Below are 21947 nucleotides of genomic sequence, written 5' to 3'. Positions count from 1 at the left end.
TTATAACATGTTTGGATCCTTCAAATCACTAGTGTGCATAATTTCCACCCATTACAAGTGTAACCCATTTTCTGTGACAAACAACTTTGCGTTTTGGCATTGCTCTCAATTGTAATGCCCCAGGACAAAAGTAGAGGATAAAAAAAATAATTAAATAAAAGAGCAATCCTCCTCTTATTCTCTTTCTCCAGCTAGTAGTAAGTTGTGCAGTCGAGTCATGAATCACTTCAGCTCCTCTACCACACACAGCCCCATTCACAGGGAACTGACCCGGGGCCTGGCTTCCTGCCAAAACCACAGAGCTACGGCAGACGCCAAACCTACCATTTCCTCGGGCGGGAGCCCATTTGCAGCTGCGCTACTAAGAGCCATGCACTGCGTATTATTTTTGGCCAGGCTTTGTTTTGTGGAACTGTTTCAAAGGAGTAACGTTGCACGCTGCCATTGCCTGCGTCTTAAGGGCCTGAGATTAATCACGCTGAGAGATAGTTTATTCTTACAAGGCTTCACCTCAAGACCTTGCACCGGCTTTGCTCTGAACCGGCAATGGCCTTTAAAGGATTACTACTACTACAGTCAGGGCGAAGACAATATCAGCCCACTCAGGCATCTTCCTGGCAATCACAGGGTCTGGGGCAGGATTTGAGACAGCTGTTAGGTGTAATCTGCCCTGATCCAGTAGACCGCAGCGGTTAAAGCTCATGTGATAGGCTTTTGACAGCTCAGCTCACCTCTTTCTTCCCTATGCGCATCCCCATTATTTTCTCCACCACAGGGCCCTCTGCATCTGGCAACTCCTACAGCACACAAGGGGGAAAAAAAAGACAGAGCCCGTGTGAGAACATCCATAATGCATAACAAACAGCAGGTTACATCAGCAGTTTTCCAACTCTACTGTGGGGACTGTTAATCAGCCATCAGCATAATCATAAATTTAACACACACAACACATCCCTAAGTTCACAAGACAATGACCTGCTGCTCAGACGTGGTTGAAGGAGACTTTGGTCCAGGGGAATCATCTCCATCATCATCTTCATCAGAAATTCTGAACTCCAGCTCCTCAGTGTAGCGTTTTCTTTTCACCTGCCGGCTAGATCGCCTCTTCTGCAGTCAACATACATTCACAAAAAAAAGAATATAATGGAAAAACATATACAAATAACTGGCCATAACATTTTTTTTTTTGTACGTGTACAATCAAATCACATCTCATGTGTCATCACTATAAAGATGACATTTGATCAGCATTATCTAGTCAATCTTTAGGTATCGGTTTTAACCACTGAAAAAACCATATCAGTCGGTCGACCACCAGATAAAAACAGAGCATTGAGACTTTTTTTATAGCGACAATAAGAACGTTATTAGATAAATGGCAAGTGAACACTTCAGCGATGTTTACCTGAACACCATCATCTTCCTCTTCCTCCGGTGAATGCGGCGGTGTTTTCTCCACATCAGAGGTGACTGAAGGCTCTCTCTTGCGCTTGGTGTCTTTCTTGGTGCTGTTACTGGACTCAGAGTCAGCCTTTTTAGCACTGTGGGTAAACGGAGGTTTGGTTAATGTAATAGTCACACCAATAAACCACAGATTTGTCTAGTTCAAATGTCAAACCATTACACCGTTTAGTTTTAGTAAATAGCAGAAATAGTAGAATAAAAAACCAACCAAAAAAAAAACATTCAATCAATACAGACAAAAAATATATAAAAACATAATAAAATAAATAATATTTTCTTCTCATCATTACTTTTACAACAAAAAAAAAATAAAAATAAAATAAAAAAAAACATGTCAGTAGGGCTGCAACTAACGTTTATTTTAATAACCGATTAGTTGGCCGATTATTTTTGATTTATCTGATAAAAATACTTTTTCAAAATGACAACACAGGTTTCCACATCCCACCCAATGCTGTCCTTCAAACAAACGTTCCAAGTAGGGCTGCACGATTATGACAAAAATCATAATTGTCGATTATTCCCTTAATATTGAAATATCGATTATTACGATTATCACAATTTACATTGAATGATGTTTATACCACTGTTTGATGCAACTACATGCCGTATATTTATATGAAAATAAACAAGCTGAAAAACTTTGTGCTTTTCTATAGTATTAAGCCTAAATTGTCAACTATACATCGGATTGGTTTCTTCTTTAAATTATAAAAAAGTAAAGATATGAATGGTATTATAATGTTATACTAAAATAATTGGAAAAACCCTTAGGATAACATGCAGAAAGAAAAAAACGCATCTTAAGCAAGCAGAATAACATAAGTGAACTTTGAACGATGAATTGCCGCTTTGAACCATTACGTAATTGTGGCATACATAATTGTAATTGCGATTAGAAATTCGATTAATTGTACAGCCCTAGTTCCAAGTGAATGCTATTAAAAAATACTGTATGGTGAATATATCCCTATGCTATACATTGTGGAAAAGTGTTCTAAACCACAGTTTAAAAGGACAGTTTAAACAAACTGACAGAGGACACTTTAATTCCCTATATTGAAAATGGGAATAATAATGATGAAAATAGTAAAGAAAAACACAAACTCAGTGTTAACAGATAAGAGGAATGTTCTGCAGGAACACGCATTCACACTGAACACCAAAACCTGTTACTGTCATTTCTTTATTCTGTAAATGTAAGAAAATGTCTTACATTTATATTTAAATCACACTGTTATCCCTTTACAGTTACTATCAAAATATTTGAATTACATGTCGACTTTTAAACCTAAATTTAACGTCCAATAACAGATACATCAACAAAATTAATATTACTGTGCTGAATATAAATTTTCTCCCTCTTTACTGCATTCTGTATGTTTGACTTACATGCGCGCACCGGCGCTCGTTCAGTGAAATCTGAAGTTTAATGCAGACTGTCAGGACGAGTCTTCATGCAAAATAGAAACATTCACGTGAATATGTAACATTTACAAGAATATAACCGTAAAATGCAGTTTATGCACTGAGAAAACACATCCACACATTAAATAGCACATGCATCTGTCAAAGCGCCTGACAGGACAAGCAGTGATAAACATTACGCTAATGCATTAGCTTGAAGTTTTAAAATATAGCATTCTTGTGTTTCGGGCAGCTTGGATCACGATTCTTTTCCGCAGCAGCTCACTCCCAACCACCCGAAATTTTCATATACATTTCGACAAAAGAAACTAATCAATAACTACATCAATTTTTTTCAACTATTATCGGTTAGTTGTTGCAGCCCTACATGTTAGCGTCAATAGTTCACTTGAAAACTAAACAGGACAATTAAATGTTTTAATAAAAGTTTTTCCATTAAGGCGAGATGTCATAAATACATGTAACTGTACAATAATTGGAAAACATTTTAGGTGTATATGATTCACTGAATAAAGCTTACTGCTGAAACGTCTAGAATATGAGGGGGTATATCACCACCACAGGACACTGCTGTTGTAAAGTCATATGAACATGGGCAACGTTAATGCAAAGTTTGTATACAAGAAATAATGTTTCTGTACTCTTCCCCTACAGTTCTTTCTCCATACTATCTTATGTTCACATGTACAGAAGGTGAGAAAAACAGATAAAGCTTTATAGCCCCTCCCCTCTTAAGTTTTGTTTCAGACACATAAATGAGGGAATGAGAGGGAAGACCAGAACTAGTTAACTCCACTTCCAGTTCAGAGTCGTGCTCTCTCCCTGCCACAGATTACACAATGCCCTGTTGGCTCTCGAGCTCACTCGCTCTGGGGCCCCCCTCTCTTTTCATTCACACGCCAAGAGCAATCAAATCGCCCTGGTAACCGGCGGTCACGTGACCCGCACCTGTTCCTCTGGCTGGACGCCACTGGCTAAAGCCATCTGCTTGCCTCAGTCAGAGTTTCTCTCTCCAACACTCCTCAAGCACCTGCAGCCGCACTACTCTGTGGCTTTGGGTTTCATACTGTCACTGCTCAGCAAACATAGCCAGAAATAAGGATAAAAAAGGCACACACAAAAGGAAGGAAGAAAAAAAGGTATAGGAGGAAAAAAAAGCCACGAGGGCAGTAAGAACATTCAGTTTAAGGGGGAGGGATGACAGGCTTCCTTTCGATGGCTGACCTTTATGAATCATAAAAGACAAAGAGCTGCTATAGGATGCAGGACACACTGGAGATCCAGCTGAACAGGCCAGCAGGGTGGGCCGTGGCACGTGTAGTCTTTGAGACGAATGGGCAAAGAGAGAGAGAGAAAGAGAGAGCGCGAGCGAGAGAGAGGCTAATTGACATTAGTAGAGGGAGGGCGCAGGACCTGCTGCAGGTTTGTATGAGACACACCGCTCCAGTGCTGACACTCAGGAGGAGGAGAGAGGGCCAGGGGGTTAATGGGACACCTGCTGTCGCCAGTGAGATGACTCATCTTCAGCTGGACCCCCCCCACAGTGCTCACTCTAACAGCAGCTGCTCACACGTATACACACACACACACACACACACACGACTGTTTACCCTCAACAGCTCTTTTACAGCACAGGCGCAAACATAAATACACATACATAAACAAGGACATAAAACTGCAGAGAACAAACATGCTATGGCAAGTTAACAAACGCAAACAAAAACGTGAGTCTGTATCTTTCAAAATGAGCAAGCTAATTAGGAACCACCAGACAAAACAAGGTCACTTTTTGTTTTTCAAAGGGAGACAGGACCCGAACACACCCTGTTAGTCACAGAAAGTGGAATCAAAGGAGGCTGTGCAATTAAAATCGCACTAAAACCTGCCTGAATTAGGGGAGGGGAAATGCCCAAGTGTGGCACTGTGAGGGAGAAGGTGTGGAAAGAGGATGTGAGTGGGTGAGTTGAGATATGTGAGAGAAGGAACACAAACTGTGCCGTGGAATGAGAGGAATGGCTAGAAAGACACTCGGCAGAAGGATCGCAAGCATGTGATAATAGGTGGAAAAGGACAGTGTAGGCTTGCAACAGTGTGTGAAAGCATTAGAGGCCCAGTTTAGGAGAAACACAGGAAGAGAGACAGGGGGAATCAGTGATTATTTTTTTAAATTATTTTTAACTCCGTTCCTGAGCATTATAACCCCAATTTGGTTACTGAGGACAGCTTCCACAACATGAGGGAGTACAGACAAACAAAAGACAATTCCCACTTTGTCAGGACAATCTGCTGTAGCTTCATCACAGCCACTAAGTATGCTGCTTTATTTGTTGTTGTGCGTGTTATTTACGTTTCACTTATTTTTAAGCGGTTGTTGACACTGTACCTAAAATGTGATTTAGCCAAAAACAAAAAATTATAATAATGTTACCACTCTAATATGTCTTGCATGCAAAGATTCTGCGTGACCCCCTTGTTCAATATTTTTGGGGTCTGAATCCGGCTCAGATTGATATGGCAATATTGATGCCATCCTTAACTATACCAGAGCAGACGGAACTTGCATGGAGAAGTACTGAAAAACCATCTTAGCAGTCCGCCAATAACAATGCACTGGGACAGCTAACCAATCAAAACATTTCTTTTTTCGGAAACCTAAAACTTATTGAGCCATTTGTGCCAGGCTGGGGTGAAAGGTATTACAAGGTAAATTGTAAGACTTTTTAAAAAGAGCACAATAGGACCCCTTTAAAATATATAAATTCATATGTTTTTGTAATATGTGTTTTTAACAAACTTGTGCCTGAAAGAGAACTTAGTTTAGTACTCACATGCTGTGACAGCCGCTTTCAGTATGTGTGCACTCAGAAAAGCACATATCAGAAGTTTAAACTAATATCGTTTTAAAACGCATGATTTTAGAGTGATAAACATGATGATCAGAGCCAAAAGATATGTTTTTTAGCAGGTATGAGCTGTAATGGCTCAGCTCTATTTTGGAAAAGGGGGTGGGGAGCAGCAGCTCATTTGCATTTAAAGAGACCGGCACGAAAAATAGCGTGCTTCTGCTTTCACTCAAAATGGGCATTTTCAAAATGATATAATAAATGATCTGTGGGGTATTTTGAGCTGAAACTTCACAGACACATTCTGGGGACACTAGAGACTTAAATTACATATTGTAAAAAGGGACATAATGTGTCTCCTTTAAGTGAATGGAATACCATTGAAAATTTGAACGGCCATATATCCGTAACGGTGGATCCCTTCAGCTCGAGAAGCTCTCTAGAACGCTGAATCAAGTGTACCTCTTGAGGCCCCCTTTCGAATGAGAATGAGACCACCCCTGTGTCAATAGCCCCCCAAGTTACCGGCAGTCAAAGTCACGGTCGGGCACCGACCGATCTGGCGATCCTGGGGGGCTACTGATGCGCGGAGGGCGGAATTCGAGAGGACTCATCAAGCTGAAGGGATCCCCCCAAGGAAGTCTCTAGTTCAGGCAACAGCATGACTCAGAGTCAAGCGTCTTCACGACTCAGTCAAGCATTGTCTTAATGGTAAGCTGCTAACTAGTTTGTACGGGGGTGGCTTGAGTCTGTTGAATGGTGATTTAGTGCTTCATTGTCACCTAGTTGGTGAAACGCGATGCTGTAAAGCAGCGATTCTTAATCCTGTTCAGCACTGATGTCAGACTCATTTTGGATTATAAAAGTATTGTTAAATACCCTGCCTCCATTACATATCTCATGTGATTTAGAATTTCATCACTACATTTGAGTGATCACTGCAAAAAAATTTATGTATATATATTCTGTTGGTATGTATAATGCAATCTATATATAGTACCAATCAGAAGTTTGGACACAAATGGGAACGTGACTGGTACTGTACTAATATACACAAAGAATATCGGGCGATATATTGATATCTGCCTTTTTTTACTCTTTAATATCGGTATCGGCACTGGCCCTCAAAAAACCCATATTGTTAAATATTGTTGAAATATTGAAATATTGTTAAAATTGTAATTATTTGATTTACCTCTGAAAACTTTAATAAAAGAGCAAAATCTTAATAGGTCAATATAACCCTACTTATTAAATTATATATTACTGTGTTTCGGTAGTAACAAATTTGGGGAGAGGAAAAATATTCCAAAACTTTCTGAAAATACAAAATGAGAATCAACTTCACAATTACTAGAAATGTTTACCTTGAAGTAGGGCTGCACGATATTGGGAAAAAAATGACATTGCGATATTTTATTTTTCTGCGATATATATTGCGATATGAAATCTAATCTAATTTTTTCTTACAAACAAAAATGGTGTGAGCACACTTACATTCTCATTTTAAATGATTTAAACAGTATTATTTAAATTAGAGTAAATTATTTGTTTGTAACTTTAGGATATGGTTTGAATTGTTAACATATTAACTAACATGAACTTACCATGAGCAATACTTTTGTTACTATATTTATTAATCTTTGTTTATCTTAGTGTATAAAAACAGATGTTCATTGTTTGGGAATGTTACTTCACAGTGCATTAACTATGTTAACAAATACTGTACAACTTTTGATTTCAACAATGAAGCCTATAGTTGAAATTATAATTATAACAGCAGTATAACGTTGAAATTAACAATGTTGTAGAAGTGCAGTTTAGTAATAGTAAATGTTAAATAATGTAGTTAAATAGTTTAATAAATAGAAGATTATTATAAAGTGTTACAGATTTTTTTTATACACCAATTCAGACGTCTCGTGATTTCAGTGTTGGACAGGTCAGTTGTTTAAACCATTCATTAAACTGAATCGGTTCAAAGGAGTCATTATTTCTAGAATCAGACGTGTACGGCACGCGTTGTGTAATTATCTCGGCAGTTTAGGATATCGCACAAGATTTGACAACACAGAAAACATTTCATCACTGGATAGTTTTTTTTGTTCGACACCATCGTGTCAATTGATTTTGATTAATATGCGCGAGGGAGAGAGAGCAAGACAGCGCTCGTGTTGTTTGAAGACGATGAAGGTGAGCACGCGCGGGCGGCCGGGGCTCTCTCGCCCTCTGCTCGTTCTTATATGCGCCCTGTTAAACTGACAGGACTTAAAAACACTTACACTTAAAAACTGTGCAATTAATCCCCGAATCACATTCGTCAAGGGCCGGGGAGCAGCTGGCCCGTACAGTTAATGAATAACGGATCAACTACGACAGCCTACATCGCACATCCTGCGATGTGACTATCGTGGATTCGTACATCGTGATATCGATGCTTAAACGACACATCGTGCAGCCCTACCTTGAAGATTATACAATTTGCATACATACAAATTTTGTGGAAAAAGATGTTTCCACCTCTGACTGCAACAATTCTGTAGAATGGCCCATATATTTGTATTTTTCATCCCTACCCAGCATCACTGAGGCCGCATGTTTATTACCGAGACAAAAACACTGTGACAAACACGACTTGTTTTTCATTGTTCTTGTGCAAAAACAAAGCAGCATACAGTGGAGATCAAAAAATTAACAACCTGTAATTTCCTTAATTTCAAGGTCATTACTTAGTCCAATTTGAAGTTATCCTAACAGGAGTGTAAGAACAGCTTAAGCATATTTCATAAAAAAAAAAAACTCATAAACACAAAAAAAAAAAAAAAATTCTAAAAAAAACTAAAAAAAACCAAAATAATAGAACACTGAGATATCCAAAATTAGAGAACACTTTAACAAGTTATTGGTGTAAATCTTGCACCTGGTCCTAATTTTCTTGATTATATGACAAACCCTATTTAACTGGCAGTAGTGGTTGACCGATATATCGGCCAATATATATATATTTTTTTTAAATATCGGCATTGGTCGATAAGTTTTTCTGTTTGGCCGATGCGTTCGAGGCGGGACTTATTTTGACAGCGCTGAGAGAGCGGCAGCGCCTGAGCACACAGTGCTCACATTCTCCCTCCTGTTCACCGTCGTCATTAACAGTTCTGTCTAATACGGACAGAAGTCTGTCTAATAATCCGATAGAACAGTTAAACAAAGGAATTAAAAATGTATACAAAAAGTATAACGATTGCCTCTATATTATTAGTAACAGAAGGGCAAATATTATAATCCTTTCTTGTTTGCTGCCAGCATTTAGCAAATACACATTTACATCATTTAAACAAATCTTTGAATGGCTAATGATAATTTAATTTCAAAAAAACTTGCAAACTTAGTTGAATCCAGTTGTGAGATCTTGTGAGGTGTGCACGTGACCTGCATGATCATCTGTTCTCTGCGTAACTTTTGGTCCATGCAAATTGAATGCTTTAAACATTAAATTTGGAATTTCAAACTATGCTGCACTTTATGCATTTGCCCACTGTCCTATTCATGTCATTTTCACTGTGTGCTGTATGTAAAATGAGTGTTACCCTTGGCTTTATTTAAAAAAAAAAAAAAAGTTGATTCCCAATGCACACAATTTTCCCAGAACACTGAGTGCTCTGTTGGTTATGGTTTACTTCTTTTAATTATATTTTTATTAAATATTTATTTGTAAAAAATACTTTGTCATCTAAAGTACAAGTATGTTTTTTACAAATTTATTTTTTAATCAATTTTCAAATGATTTCAAATTTCTTAAATATTAAAATAAATACAATTATATCAGCTTTATATCGGCCATCCTGCTTTCCAAGATATTGGCATTGGCTGTCAAAACCAATTTCGGTCGACCACTAACTGGCAGCAACCCTCCAATTTTCACTGATGTTGCAAGATAGCAAGCCGCTCTAAGGTGACTAAAACAATGCCAAATGAGGTTGTCCAGATGAAGGCCAAAGGGATGACCCTTTCAGCCATTGCAAGAGAAGCTGGTCATTCCAAATCTGTGATTTCTCGAATCCTGCAGGTTTAGAATGACACAAATTAATTCAAGATCCCCCAAAAAGGCTGGTCGTCTATGTAAGTCATGCATGAGAAGACAGGATAATGCAGCGTCTCAATGGGCAATCAGTTCAACACTGCAGCTGGAATTGCTTGCCAGTTCAGCGCTGAACAGGGTAAGGATCTGTCTCGGCATGTTTCTCGGCAAGAGAAGTTGCACTGAAAGTGTACTCTGCAGTGACCAAGCCTTTCAGCAGAAAGAATCAAAAGGCTAAGCTCACCTTTGCTGAGGAGCATGATGAGTGCAGAGAGGAGAACCGATCCAAAGTTCACTTTAGTGATGAGAGCAAGTTTAATGTGTGTCCGATGAGAAACACTGTTCAGTGACAAACTGAGAAAAGACTGAAGGCCAAGTGCATAAACAAGTCAGTGAAAGCTGGAAGAGGAAGTGTCATGGTTTGGGGGATGTTTTCTGCAGCAGGAGTTTTGCCTCTTATACAGACACATGGCAGAGTGAATGCAAATGTTTATCAGAACTAGGGATGTACGATACTGCATGACATCCAATATGCCGATAATTTTCAACTCATTTTGGCTGATAGCTGATGCTGATGCCAATGCTGATACAGATATAATTATTTTTAATTTTGGTTAGTTTTTAACAAGAACTTACTTGTTAGAATTAAATAAACAATAATAAAGTTATTTTATAATTACAATATTGAAGATTTGATAACTATAAATAAACTATACATTAAATCACTGCATTTTTTTCCCCCAGAAAGATGCAGTGGTAACTAACATTTTATTTTATGATTTAATTTGTAAATTTGTAAAGTGTTGTAAAATATTTTAGAGCTCATAATTCATTTAAAAAATAACATTACACAATGAATAAATCCGTATAAAATTAAGTGTCATGTTTGTGATGATTATTTATTTTTTGTTCATGCAAGCTATAGCTTTTGACCTTTAAATCAAAACATGCTAAAGGTTTTTGTTGAAATGCCTTGGATATTTTGTCAAACATGTTAGCAGAGCAGTGGTATACCTACAGCTAATTTTCCTTCAAATTTTGAGAGATGAAGATTAACAATATTTCAGAAAAAAAAATCAGGTATTTATAGATTGTTCTCTAATTTTGATCTCAAATGTACATATTAAAGTGGTTAAATTCCCCAAGATAATATACAAAAAACTTTTTTCAGCCTTCTAAAAAAGTTGTTTCAAAGCGTAGGATATTTCATGTGCATAGTGTGTGTGTGTGGGGGGTGGCACTTTGTTTTAAACGAGGGAGGCTTTGAAGGACGGCAATGTGCGTCTTCACTCTTGCTTGTCCCCCAGTGGCTGCGCACTCAACATTCGGCACACTTCTCGAGTCTATTCACTGCATCATCTCACTCGCTCACTCTTTTGATGTGGTGGCCTGTCTGATCACCAAAGCAGCGACACAAGTCTTCACAGGAACTGAAAACTCCCAAGGCCCGGGTGGGACAGGCATACTAGTCTTAGAAAGATAAAATAAACAGGGAGGGCAAAGTTGGATGTTTGGCCCTTTCCTTCTGTTGTGCCATCCACCTCTCTGCACTTTGTCTTTGAGGGTTCAATGTCACTCAGAATTCAACTTTTTTTTTTTTTTTCACTGGAGCCTCGAGGGAAGACAAAGCGGAGCGTTTGTTTGAGGACAAATAAGCAAGCAGTCTGGCGTAAAGGTGCTGTAGTTAGACTTGTGATCAAACAGGCACGCTGGTCCTGCGAGCGAAGAGCTTTGAGTACACACACATTGCAGCACTTCCTATGCAACCGCGACTGTTGTGGTTTTCGTATCTGAGTGCACAGGATGTAGCTAAGATAATCTACGAAAGAGAAAGAGACTCCGCTTCGACATGAGATGGAAATCAAAGGGCCGACAGAACCCTGCCCACCCTGGTTAGCTGGTGATGCAGTTAGAAAACAACCCCACTGACTAAAATGGGGGCTTTGCTATAGGTGCTTGGGAACTTGCCAATAAATTGAAGGTGAGATGTGTGTATTTGCAATGCAAAACAGTCTTTTCGTGGGGGAAAGAGCCACATACAATACAGCACTGAGGAGGGATCTTTCTAAAGTATTTGATGGCTGTGTGTGTATATGGAAAACAAACCTGGGCACACAGACACTCACATTTTACCCTGGGTGTGGTCTGAGAATGACTATTTATAGTTGTACTTTGTCAGATAAGAATTCCAACAGACACGAGGCCAAGACTTTTAATGTCCAACCTAGTTTCCCATACTCCACTCGCAAAAAAGAGTAACTAAACAAGGAAAAGAGCCAATAAGACAAACAAATGGAGATGGGGGAAGGAAATGAATGACATACTCACATCAAATGTGAGATGTGCTATATGCAGCCCACTTTTTGAGAAACGGGGCCACACAGTTTAAAAACTATCCACAGGGGCTTGCCAACACTACACATCCAGCTCTGTAGCAGATTTGGTGAAATTCAGGCCGGCATGATTAATGAGACAGTATTGTGGACTAACTAGCATTAGGTGCCATTTTGAATGGAGACATCCCCCTCCCCCCACCTTTTCCTTTTTCACAAACACACACACACACACACACTTGTCCCTCCTCCCCCTTCAGATGACCTACTGCTCTGGCACTGCGCTGCATATGAGCTTTCTTGGCCCGGCCCTTTTCCTCTGTATGAAAGGGACACGGCGGTGGAGTGACGGGGCTTCGGATGGGCGGGGGGAGGGAAGGAAGAGGTTAAGGGGGAAGGCTGACACATTCCTCAGCCAGATCATGTTACTACCTCCGCTAGAGGAAAAATGGCCATTCAACCTTGTTCTGCATATTCAGGATGGATGCATTTTCTTTTCTTTCTTATTTGAGGGGGATGGGGGTCGAAGGAAAAAAGGCATAGTTTAAATGTGATGAGCACCATTATTGTGAACTGTATCCAGAAGAGAGATGGTATATGATAATATATCGTTTTAGGCAGTATTAACACCACATACTGATGACTTCTCACAGAACAAATGACCAGCAAAGATGAGATGCGAGTATCTTTTCACAGGCCTCCAGAATGAAGTTCAGGTAACTAGCAAAGGTCTAATCAAAAAGGTGTCAAGTTTGTGGTTTAGCACTTGCAATTCAAAGCAAAAAAAAAAAAAGCTGAAGCATGTCTTAGACATTATTAAGTTCCTTGTGTCTCAAAAGCATAATAAAACAGAACACCACCCATAACATCTCTGAACTGACTGAACTCTGATACAGCACCATTAGCTCGTACCAGATGTAGCAAAACGCATTCTAAACATATCTACAGTTCAGTGAACTAGATGATCACATGAGGCTTTTTGACTCCATCCACACGTTCACGAGGAGGTACAAGCAATAAAGATCTCACGTTTGGAAGCTCATGTAAATATGGGGCACATCTGCAACATTTAAACCTTCTAACTAGGGGTGTAACAGTACACGTATTTGTACCGAAAATTTTGGTTTGGTACGCATGTGTAACAAACAAATACAGCATTGTTTTAACCACTGCACGAGCGGAACTTCATCAGAAACTTCCATATTTATAAATAGTTACTTTTGATAAGAAACAAAGTCTTATCTTTCAAGTTATGTCCTTTTTCAGAAAATTTTAACAGTAAATGCCGTTCTGACGATCACTGATGTGGCAACAGATCGCCAGCGCCACCATTTCTTCCTCTTTACTACTAGTTTTAACGTGAAAAACATGAATGAACATCATGCCTCATGTAATCGCTCAATCAGCATTTCAACTGCGGAAAGACGGCAATAATACCAGTGGCGCCCCCAGAAAAGTTTAATAGGGGTGGCCAGATGAGGCCACAGTAAATCTTGGGGTGGCACATCAAAAAATAAATAAATAAATAAAAGGGTTTGCAATACCTACAAAAAAAATGATCTCTGTGATTTCTGGGATTTTATCGATAACGAAAATTAGACAATATTTTGCTGTGTGTGTTATTGTGCTGATATCTTATTTCTAAGTGTGCTGACAGCTGAGGCTTTTTTTTTTTTTTTTTTAACCTTTACGCCATTTTTTTCTAAAAGTGTGCACCATCTTTTAAGTCAGACACTTACATTTGGGCTGTTACCAAGCAAATGCAATCAGTATCAACAAAATTGATCTTGATCTTTGCAATGCAGAGAAAACAGAAACTGCATCTTAAGTGCCATTTAGATGTTTTTACACACTGTTTAATTGAGCTCTGAGGGACATGGAATACTTTAACCTGGAGTTACAAATTAATAAATAATGTTTTGATATTTTAAACATAAAACATTGAAAACTGATGTTTGAAATTTTTAAAAAATTGAAATGGTACCTTAAATGTGAAATTAAAACAGCCAGTAGGTGGCAGCGAGTCACTGTTAATAAGTGAGTCATTGTGATTGAACCGAATCATTTAAACGGTTGATTCATTCAGGAACGAAACACTATCATGTTGCTCAGAGACGCAAAACAGTGGCTGTGTTTGGAATGATTTTTGTTTTTAGAAATAGAGTGCAAAAACTGAATATGTTGTCTAAAACGTAAAACTCTTGATATTAACTTCTTGTTTATTGAACTGTTGTATGAAATCAATGTCACAATTGCAATTATGCAGACTTCTGGAGGAAAACGTCACTCCTGGTGTGATAGTAACTATATTAAATGATATATAAATTATATAGATCTAAAATTAATAGATTTAAAATATATTAAAATTAATAGTAGCCACTGCAAATCATCCTAGGGGTGGCCAGAGTTTATACAGGGGTGGCCGTGGCCCTTGGGGGCGCCCCTGAATAATACAGCTTGTTAACAAAACGTCACTTATTTAATTTATTAAATAATACTTATTTAATTTACCTCAGCAAGTCATAAGTGTCTACAGCTCGTTAGTGCGCTATAAATTAAGTTTTAGAGAAGAGCATTTCATGAAATATTAGACTATATACTCATAGGGCTGGGCAGTATGAAGGTATATATTGTTACTGCAGATTAAAGTGTCTATCGTTAGAGATTTTGCTATATCGCATATTCCCACTATGCAAATATATCTGCATAACAGTACTATACTTACGTTATATACACCTTTGAGTGATAAGGAAACATGCATGAATGAGAAAATTAAGAGTGGGAGGCGCTTGATATAGTTAAGTGCAATAAGCAGTGAAAATACTCAATCCGCTGCTGGCGCTGACTGGCACACAGCCAAAGCGTGCACACTGAAAGCCCCTCCCTCAGACAGCATGTGATAGTGAAAACGGATCTCTTTCGTGTTTTATTGTGCTCAAGTGGTCAAACATGCACACAACTCTCTCAAAATGCCAGTTGTGTGGAGTATTCCCATAAACAGTCAGTTGTGTGTTAAATAAATGTAAACAGCTGGGTGAAAACTGGATGTGTATCAGTATATTGGATCCATGCAGTTGGGCTTAAAGGGACAGCAGTCTAATTTACCTGCTGCTGTCTGTCATTATTAATGTTAATCACTCAAAGCATTTGACTGAATCACTTTTGGATTTTTAATAAGTTCATGTTTGATTGATACAGTGAAGCAATGTTTTATTTATACACTTTATTCAATTTCTGTAATTTCTTACTACGTTAAATAAACCTAGACTACCGTAGCTGAATAAATTAAAAGTTCATTTTATATTTTTGTTCTATTGCGTTTGTAATTTTTTTATTTTTTATTTATTTTTCATAAATTTGATTTTATATTACAGAAATCTGACTTTATTCTCGCAATTCTGAGATTATGTCTCACTATACTGATAAGGATAGTGGATACTGATAAGGAAAAACAACTCTCATTCTCTTGGCTCAGAATATATGTCCCACACTCCTGGCTTTTTTCCCCTCAGAATTGACAAACTCACTATTTTTTAGTTAAATGGAGTTGTAAAGTATGAATTAGGAGATATAAACTTACATTTGTGAGAAATGTCAGAATTGTGAGAAAATAAATGTTATGTAAAATGTTAGTGTTAGGTTTAAATATTTCATGCTGTAACTGTAGGGCCAAGTTAATACAATAAGTCCCCTATGAACAGCCTAAGAATATTATGTAGACCTATTGTTTAAATCTAATTTATGTTTTAAAAGTAGAGTAATCATAGCAGGTTTCATCCATAGTCTGTCCGTTTAAACATCTGCGTTTAGCTTCAAATGGTGTCTTTGACGACAGTATTCTATAAAAACTATTTGCATTCCGATTCTAACAAACAAAGGCACAATACTTTTTTTTTTATTATTATTCTATGGATTTTACCCGTTTCCCTCCACTTGTTCCCAGTGTTTTTCTGCCACAACAATGCGTGCGCAGCTGCATGTGACATAACTGTGACATCTACTCCAAACTGGTCTATAGTTTAGAGCATAAGCTAAGGGTAGATTTCTATCCCTAAGAAAATTTGAATTATAATTGCATTTATTTAAAGGAGCAATTTGTTCAGTAAACCACTGTTTATAACCCCCCCCCCCAACAATCTTGTTTAGTTTTCCTCCCGCTGTACTGAAACTGTACTGAACCGTGACATCAAAATCAAGGTACGTACCGAACCTTCATGTTTGTGTACTGTTACACTCCTACTTCTAACACACAAAATGCAGTTTAAAACCCTAGATGAGACATGACTTTTAAAGGCTACAGGAGGCTCGATTTTCACATACCTGGACTTTTTGGAGCTCTTAGGCTTCGGGGTGACAGTCTTCACTTTTTTCTCCTTAGGTTCCTTTGGTTCTTTGGGTGTCTTGGGAGTCTTCGGGGTTTTAGGAGTCTTGGGCTCTTTCGGTTCCTTGGGCTCCTTCTCCTTTGGTTTCTTTTTGCTCTTCTTTTCAACAACAGACTGTTCCACGGGAGTCATAAGAGAGTCTCCCTCATTCATCAGAAAAGTTGCCTCTCCTCCGGCCTCACCACTGATGTCCTTAACCTCCTGGCCTTCGCTTGCCTTGGCTTTCTTCTTTTTCTTCTTTTTTGGCTTGAGCTCGCTCTCCGTCTGCCGTATGTCACAGTTGGCTGGTTGGAGGTTTGGGCCCGAGGCAGGTGTCTTACTGGATATTATCATCTCCAGGGAAGGGTCTGATGGAGAATGCTGAAGATGAGGAGAGACAGGAAGATGTGTTAGTACAAAGAATGAAGAAATAAAAACAAGGCAGGAAACAGAATTAGAGGATTTCCTTCTTGCATTTTTGCATATCTCACAGCCACAGAGAAGCCAAACAAAGCTCATGGCATCGCTGCTTCATTTCATCGATCAAAACCACATATATCAAGTAGCATTTTTTTTTATTCCCCGCCAGAAATGCTAGGATAAGTGGGGGAAAAGTGAATAAATGCATCATCACATTTTAATGTACTCAAACAGCTGTCTATGCCGCTGTTGGACCTTAAGGCATTCCATGTTACTTGGTTTGATTCCCTTTGCTCCCATTAGTGCCAGTGTTAGCTGTAGCTCGGCAGAATTAACGCAGCAACGGTTTTGCGTCTCTCTTTGCAGTTATCTCTGTTCCCCTCTCCATTCATGGCAAAGACAGACTGACAGGAAACATGTTGGCAGCTGTGCTAAGCGTCCAGCTTCCCAGAATCGCTGCAGCAGATGGGACTGAGGCATTATGACACTAATAAATGATATCTATACTTCATAAATGCCTCGGTTTTAGACATCAGCAAGTTTAATGCAATATGCTAAAGCTTTCAAAAGGCATACACATAAAAAAAAAAAAAAAAAAAACTGGCCTGGTGAAATCAGTTTCCATCCTGGTAAATCAGGAAGAATATTGTGTATTCCCTATAAGCCATGCGTTGATTCTAGTCTGGAGTTTTATTGCATACCATGCATATGCTTTTAAAACATAAGACTTTGTAAACCACATCATTGTGGTGATGAAATGCATATTTCCTGTAAACAACAGCATGAGAAATAAGGGTGCACCATGCATGCCAAACAGTGGCAAGGTCACAGGAAAGTGCCCAACACCCAGTCCAAAGGTGATCATTAGAGCAGCTGGAACAGCGAGTGTTCAGCCACCACTTTAACGGATAAATGTCTCTCCTCTTGTCAAGCCTCCCCAATAATCAATTGCATGAATGACAATAGGCCTAGTGTACACGCTCTCTGCATTTCTAATTTGACAGCAGCAGTCCAGAATACAATATATTCAATATAGGATTTCATCTCTCGGAGGGAGAGACTGACGTGTCAGTTAATCTAGCAGGCAAAGTGCTCACTCGGTGAGCTAAATACTCCCTGAAAGAGCACTGCACTTCGGCTCAGCACGGCAGGCTTTTTGCAGGGCGAACCCATGAGTTAACACCCAATTCATCTGATGAAAAGCTGGCTCCCAGACACAGAGCCTAACCCTTGCAAAACTTTATCTTCAAGATTCATTGCTCACTGCTGTTGAACTTCAGTCTGCTTCTGGCTGAGAGCAAATCTAAATCAGCTACAAATTTATGGCACTGAAACACCTAGATACTGTAAGCTACTTACTAGCAGCTAACTACTCCAAATAAACTCTCCCACAGAATAAAAACGTTTGAGGATGCCAAAGTATAGCAAAGGCTTCCGACCTCTGATGTCACAGAATTTATGAAGCTCTGAGCTGTAATAACCGTTAAATTGGACCATGAACCCAAGTTAGGGCTTACACATAACGCTGGTTAAAGCCTCCTCTTCAAGAATAATCAATTGCATGAATGACAATAGGCCTAGTTGTACACGCTCTCTGCATTTCTAATTTGACAGCAGCAGTCCAGAATACAATATATTCAATATAGGATTTCATCTCTCGGAGGGAGAGACTGACGTGTCAGTTAATCTAGCAGGCAAAGTGCTCACTCGGTGAGCTAAATACTCCTGAAGGAGCACTGCACTTCGGCTCAGCACGGCAGGCTTTTTGCAGGGCGAACCCATGAGTTAACACCCAATTCATCTGATGAAAAGCTGGCTCCCAGACACAGAGCTAACCCTTGCAAAACTTTATCTTCAAGATTCATTGCTCACTGCTGTTGAACTTCAGTCTGCTTCTGGCTGAGAGCAAATCTAAATCAGCTACAAATTTATGGCACTGAAACACCTAGATACTGTAAGCTACTTACTAGCAGCTAACTACTCCAAATAAAACTCCCACAGAATAAAAACGTTTGAGGATGCCAAAGTATAGCAAAGGCTTCCCGACCTCTGTGTCACATGAATTTATGAAGCTCTGAGGCTGTAATAACCTTTAAATTGGACAATGAAAAGATGCCAAGTTAGGGCTTAACACATATCAAAAAGCCAGAAAGAGTTACTAGAACATTTATGCACTTGCCATTTTACCCATTCTGTTTTGCAACTTCCTTTTACAACATTTTGTTTGCGCAAATTAAAGAGCAGCAAGTGCAAGCATAAAACTGTACCCTCCTTGCTATATTCTGAATATTTAGGAAGTACTGTTCTGCTTGCGTCTGACCCAAAGAGAGTATGACACCACTAAGATGACAGACAGCTGCTGTCAGCAGAGAGTCTCAGGAGGCTGGCACCTTGCATGAACTGCTTAACAAAAAATAAAGGAATCATAAACATGGTATGCATTCATGGATTCCCATATGCACTTCTATTTTTGTTCTTAAAGCCCAGTGTGATGCTGGGAACACTTGCGCTTGGTACCAGTTTGACTGGAGCCACAATAAAGACTATGTTCCCTCAGATGAAGCACTGCTCTACTTAAAGGTCACACTCATTTATTTCTCATCAAACCTCTCAATATTCCATGAGTGACACAGTTCTGCCGTTTAAAAGTACGAGAGGTAAGTGCTGTACATTCTAAACTGTGCAAATGGGGGCTATGCTTCTTTGAAAACTTGATAAGTGCACCACGTTTGACTCACATCATGCCAACTTCAAGTATAGGGGCTTATATGAACCACAAAACGGAGGACTTGAACTATTGGTTATGAATGCAATTTATGTTCCTGCCCAAATAGTTTTCTGTAACCATTGCAGATTTCAGAAATTTGATAATATAACCTGATAAATAAGTATTCACAGCTGGTCTAAAACAGAGTGATAAAGTCATGATGTAAAGGAACTGACAAATTATTCATTTCATATTGGGACATACTTTTGAGTAAAACAGATTGTTTAAAAAAAAAATGTAGGGACAGGAACCTGGTTTTATGCATCGGTTGTTAATTGGAGACAGATCTGATATTGAGCTTGCAGTCATTTGTAAAATTATCAGACTAAATGATTGGAGATGTCTATTATACGTCACCAGAGAAGTCTGTTGTTTCACTGTAAGATCAGTTATAAAACTAAGAATTGTGAGGTCAATTTATTCATTTATTCATTTATTAATTCAAACACAAGCACTATCAAAATCAAAATTATAACACAAACAAATTCCATTCTTTCTTCTTTTTTTCAGTTTAATGTGTTAATTAACTAGGGCTCCAACAATGATTTTTTATTCATTTGTATTTGCATTCACTAAAAAAATATTCTATCATTAGCTAACTGACATTGGACAGCTGCTTTATAGCAGAAAATCAAGTTGTCACTCAAACTGAAAGCAAGACTGACACACACAAAAAAGTGGAAATCAATAACTTTTGCAGCTTAAAGGATTAATCTTTATTTAAATTAGAATTTAGTGTTTGATAACTTTATAAAATTTCTGTACATTTCCTACCTTTTGAAGGGCACAGGTAGCTAAATATTAGGGATATATCGGCCACTATGTCGGTATTGGCCGTCAAAATGTTCATTTTTACTGTTATCGTTATAGAACGAAAGTCTGTCATGTAGGCTACATAAAATTAAAATGAGAACATGTACTGTAAAATAATGTTGTGGAATCTTTGTGCGGCTGTGTTTCAGCACACTGTTATGAGAAGAGCGCATTCACAACGGAGCTAGACCTTCATGACTAGCAAAGTTAAGTTCGCTTGTGCATTTGCAGCCTTTTGTGCATTTGTACATTGTAATATTGTCTTTATTTTATGGATATATATCTAATTTATCTCCTATAGAATTTGTTTGGTCAAGTTAATAGAGCACTTCAGTTTACCGGTGATCCTCTTTAGCTCAGCGCATGCAGCTCAAAACATTAAGTACATTGCGACTGTCATATATATAACCCTAACCCTAACTATAAAAAGAACACTATTAAAATAAAACTAAATTATTTCAGTTTAGTTTCCATGTTTAAGCATGTTGTTGTGGGAAGAGCACATCCACAACAGAAGTTACACACTCTGACTAGCATGTATCAGTTCAAGTTCACTCGTGCATTTGCGTCTTTTTGTGGATATGTTTTAATATTATGTTTATATTTGATTCTTATATAGCCTACTTAACCTGCCAACAATGCATTTAAGTTTACTGGTGTTCATTCAGTTCTTCAGCTACAGCGCATGCAGCTCAAACAGCAATGCTGCCATTTAAAACAGTGGTATTAAATATACTTTTTCAAAATCATTGATACATTAATAACAACCATTTTTATTTTTTATCTTCGTATTTTCATCAACAATAGTTTAATTAAAATTATTTCATTATTGTCCGCGCAGAGGTTCTTCCGTTTTATTTATCCATGGCACATGCATTTTGATTCTTTACATGCATGTAATGTTGTCCAATTACATGTTTGCATCATTTAAGCATTTTATTTACTTGTTCAAATAAAGGCTGGTTCAAACTAGGCTGCTGTACTACAGTATATGTTTGATTAAAATTGTAGTGTTTTGGACATGGCTTTTAATGGTGAGAAATTTTTATGTATTCATGCACTGAAAAATTATATAACACTTTGTATTTGGATTTAGATTTATCAGCCAACATATCGGTTCTCGGCTTTACTAAATATTACATTAATTATAGTGGGTTTATGTGAAGATTGTTTTAAAGGGTCATGAAACTCCCCATTTCAGCATTGGTTAATTCTCACCACAGTTTTAAAAAATGCTAAAAAAGTCATTGTGGTGCGCAGTGGAGTGGAGGAGGGGGAAGAGGGGAGACAGACAACACGCACAGCTTTGCGTTCAGACGGTTTCATTTCGTTCCCATTGAGTTAAAAACACAAATAAATGCAAAGGCATTTGCACTCTGCATCAAAAACATATACATGAATGCGCTGTTGAACCTCTGAGAACTTTTATGGCTTATTCTG

General features: G+C 38.3%; 1 protein-coding gene across 4 annotated transcripts in view; it reads right to left on the bottom strand.

The window, feature by feature from the left end:
- The window catches only part of LOC109103484 (chromodomain-helicase-DNA-binding protein 7-like), a 68726-nt gene that overhangs the window by 20099 nt on the left and 26680 nt on the right, over positions 1–21947 (bottom strand). For all 4 annotated transcript variants that reach the window (XM_042772578.1, XM_042772571.1, XM_042772581.1 and 1 more), the window contains 4 exons: positions 16467–16888; positions 1406–1541; positions 976–1107; positions 732–797 (listed from right to left, as the gene is read on the bottom strand). In XM_042772578.1, the coding sequence (XP_042628512.1) occupies positions 732–797; positions 976–1107; positions 1406–1541; positions 16467–16888 (756 nt within the window). The remainder of the gene's footprint in view (positions 1–731; positions 798–975; positions 1108–1405; positions 1542–16466; positions 16889–21947) is intronic.

This window comes from Cyprinus carpio, chromosome A2 (assembly GCF_018340385.1).
Source record: "Cyprinus carpio isolate SPL01 chromosome A2, ASM1834038v1, whole genome shotgun sequence".
In the NCBI taxonomy this organism is placed as follows: Eukaryota; Metazoa; Chordata; class Actinopteri; order Cypriniformes; family Cyprinidae; genus Cyprinus; species Cyprinus carpio.
The sequence above is the reverse complement of the archived record's forward strand: the minus strand, read 5'-3'. Positions and strand labels throughout refer to the sequence as shown.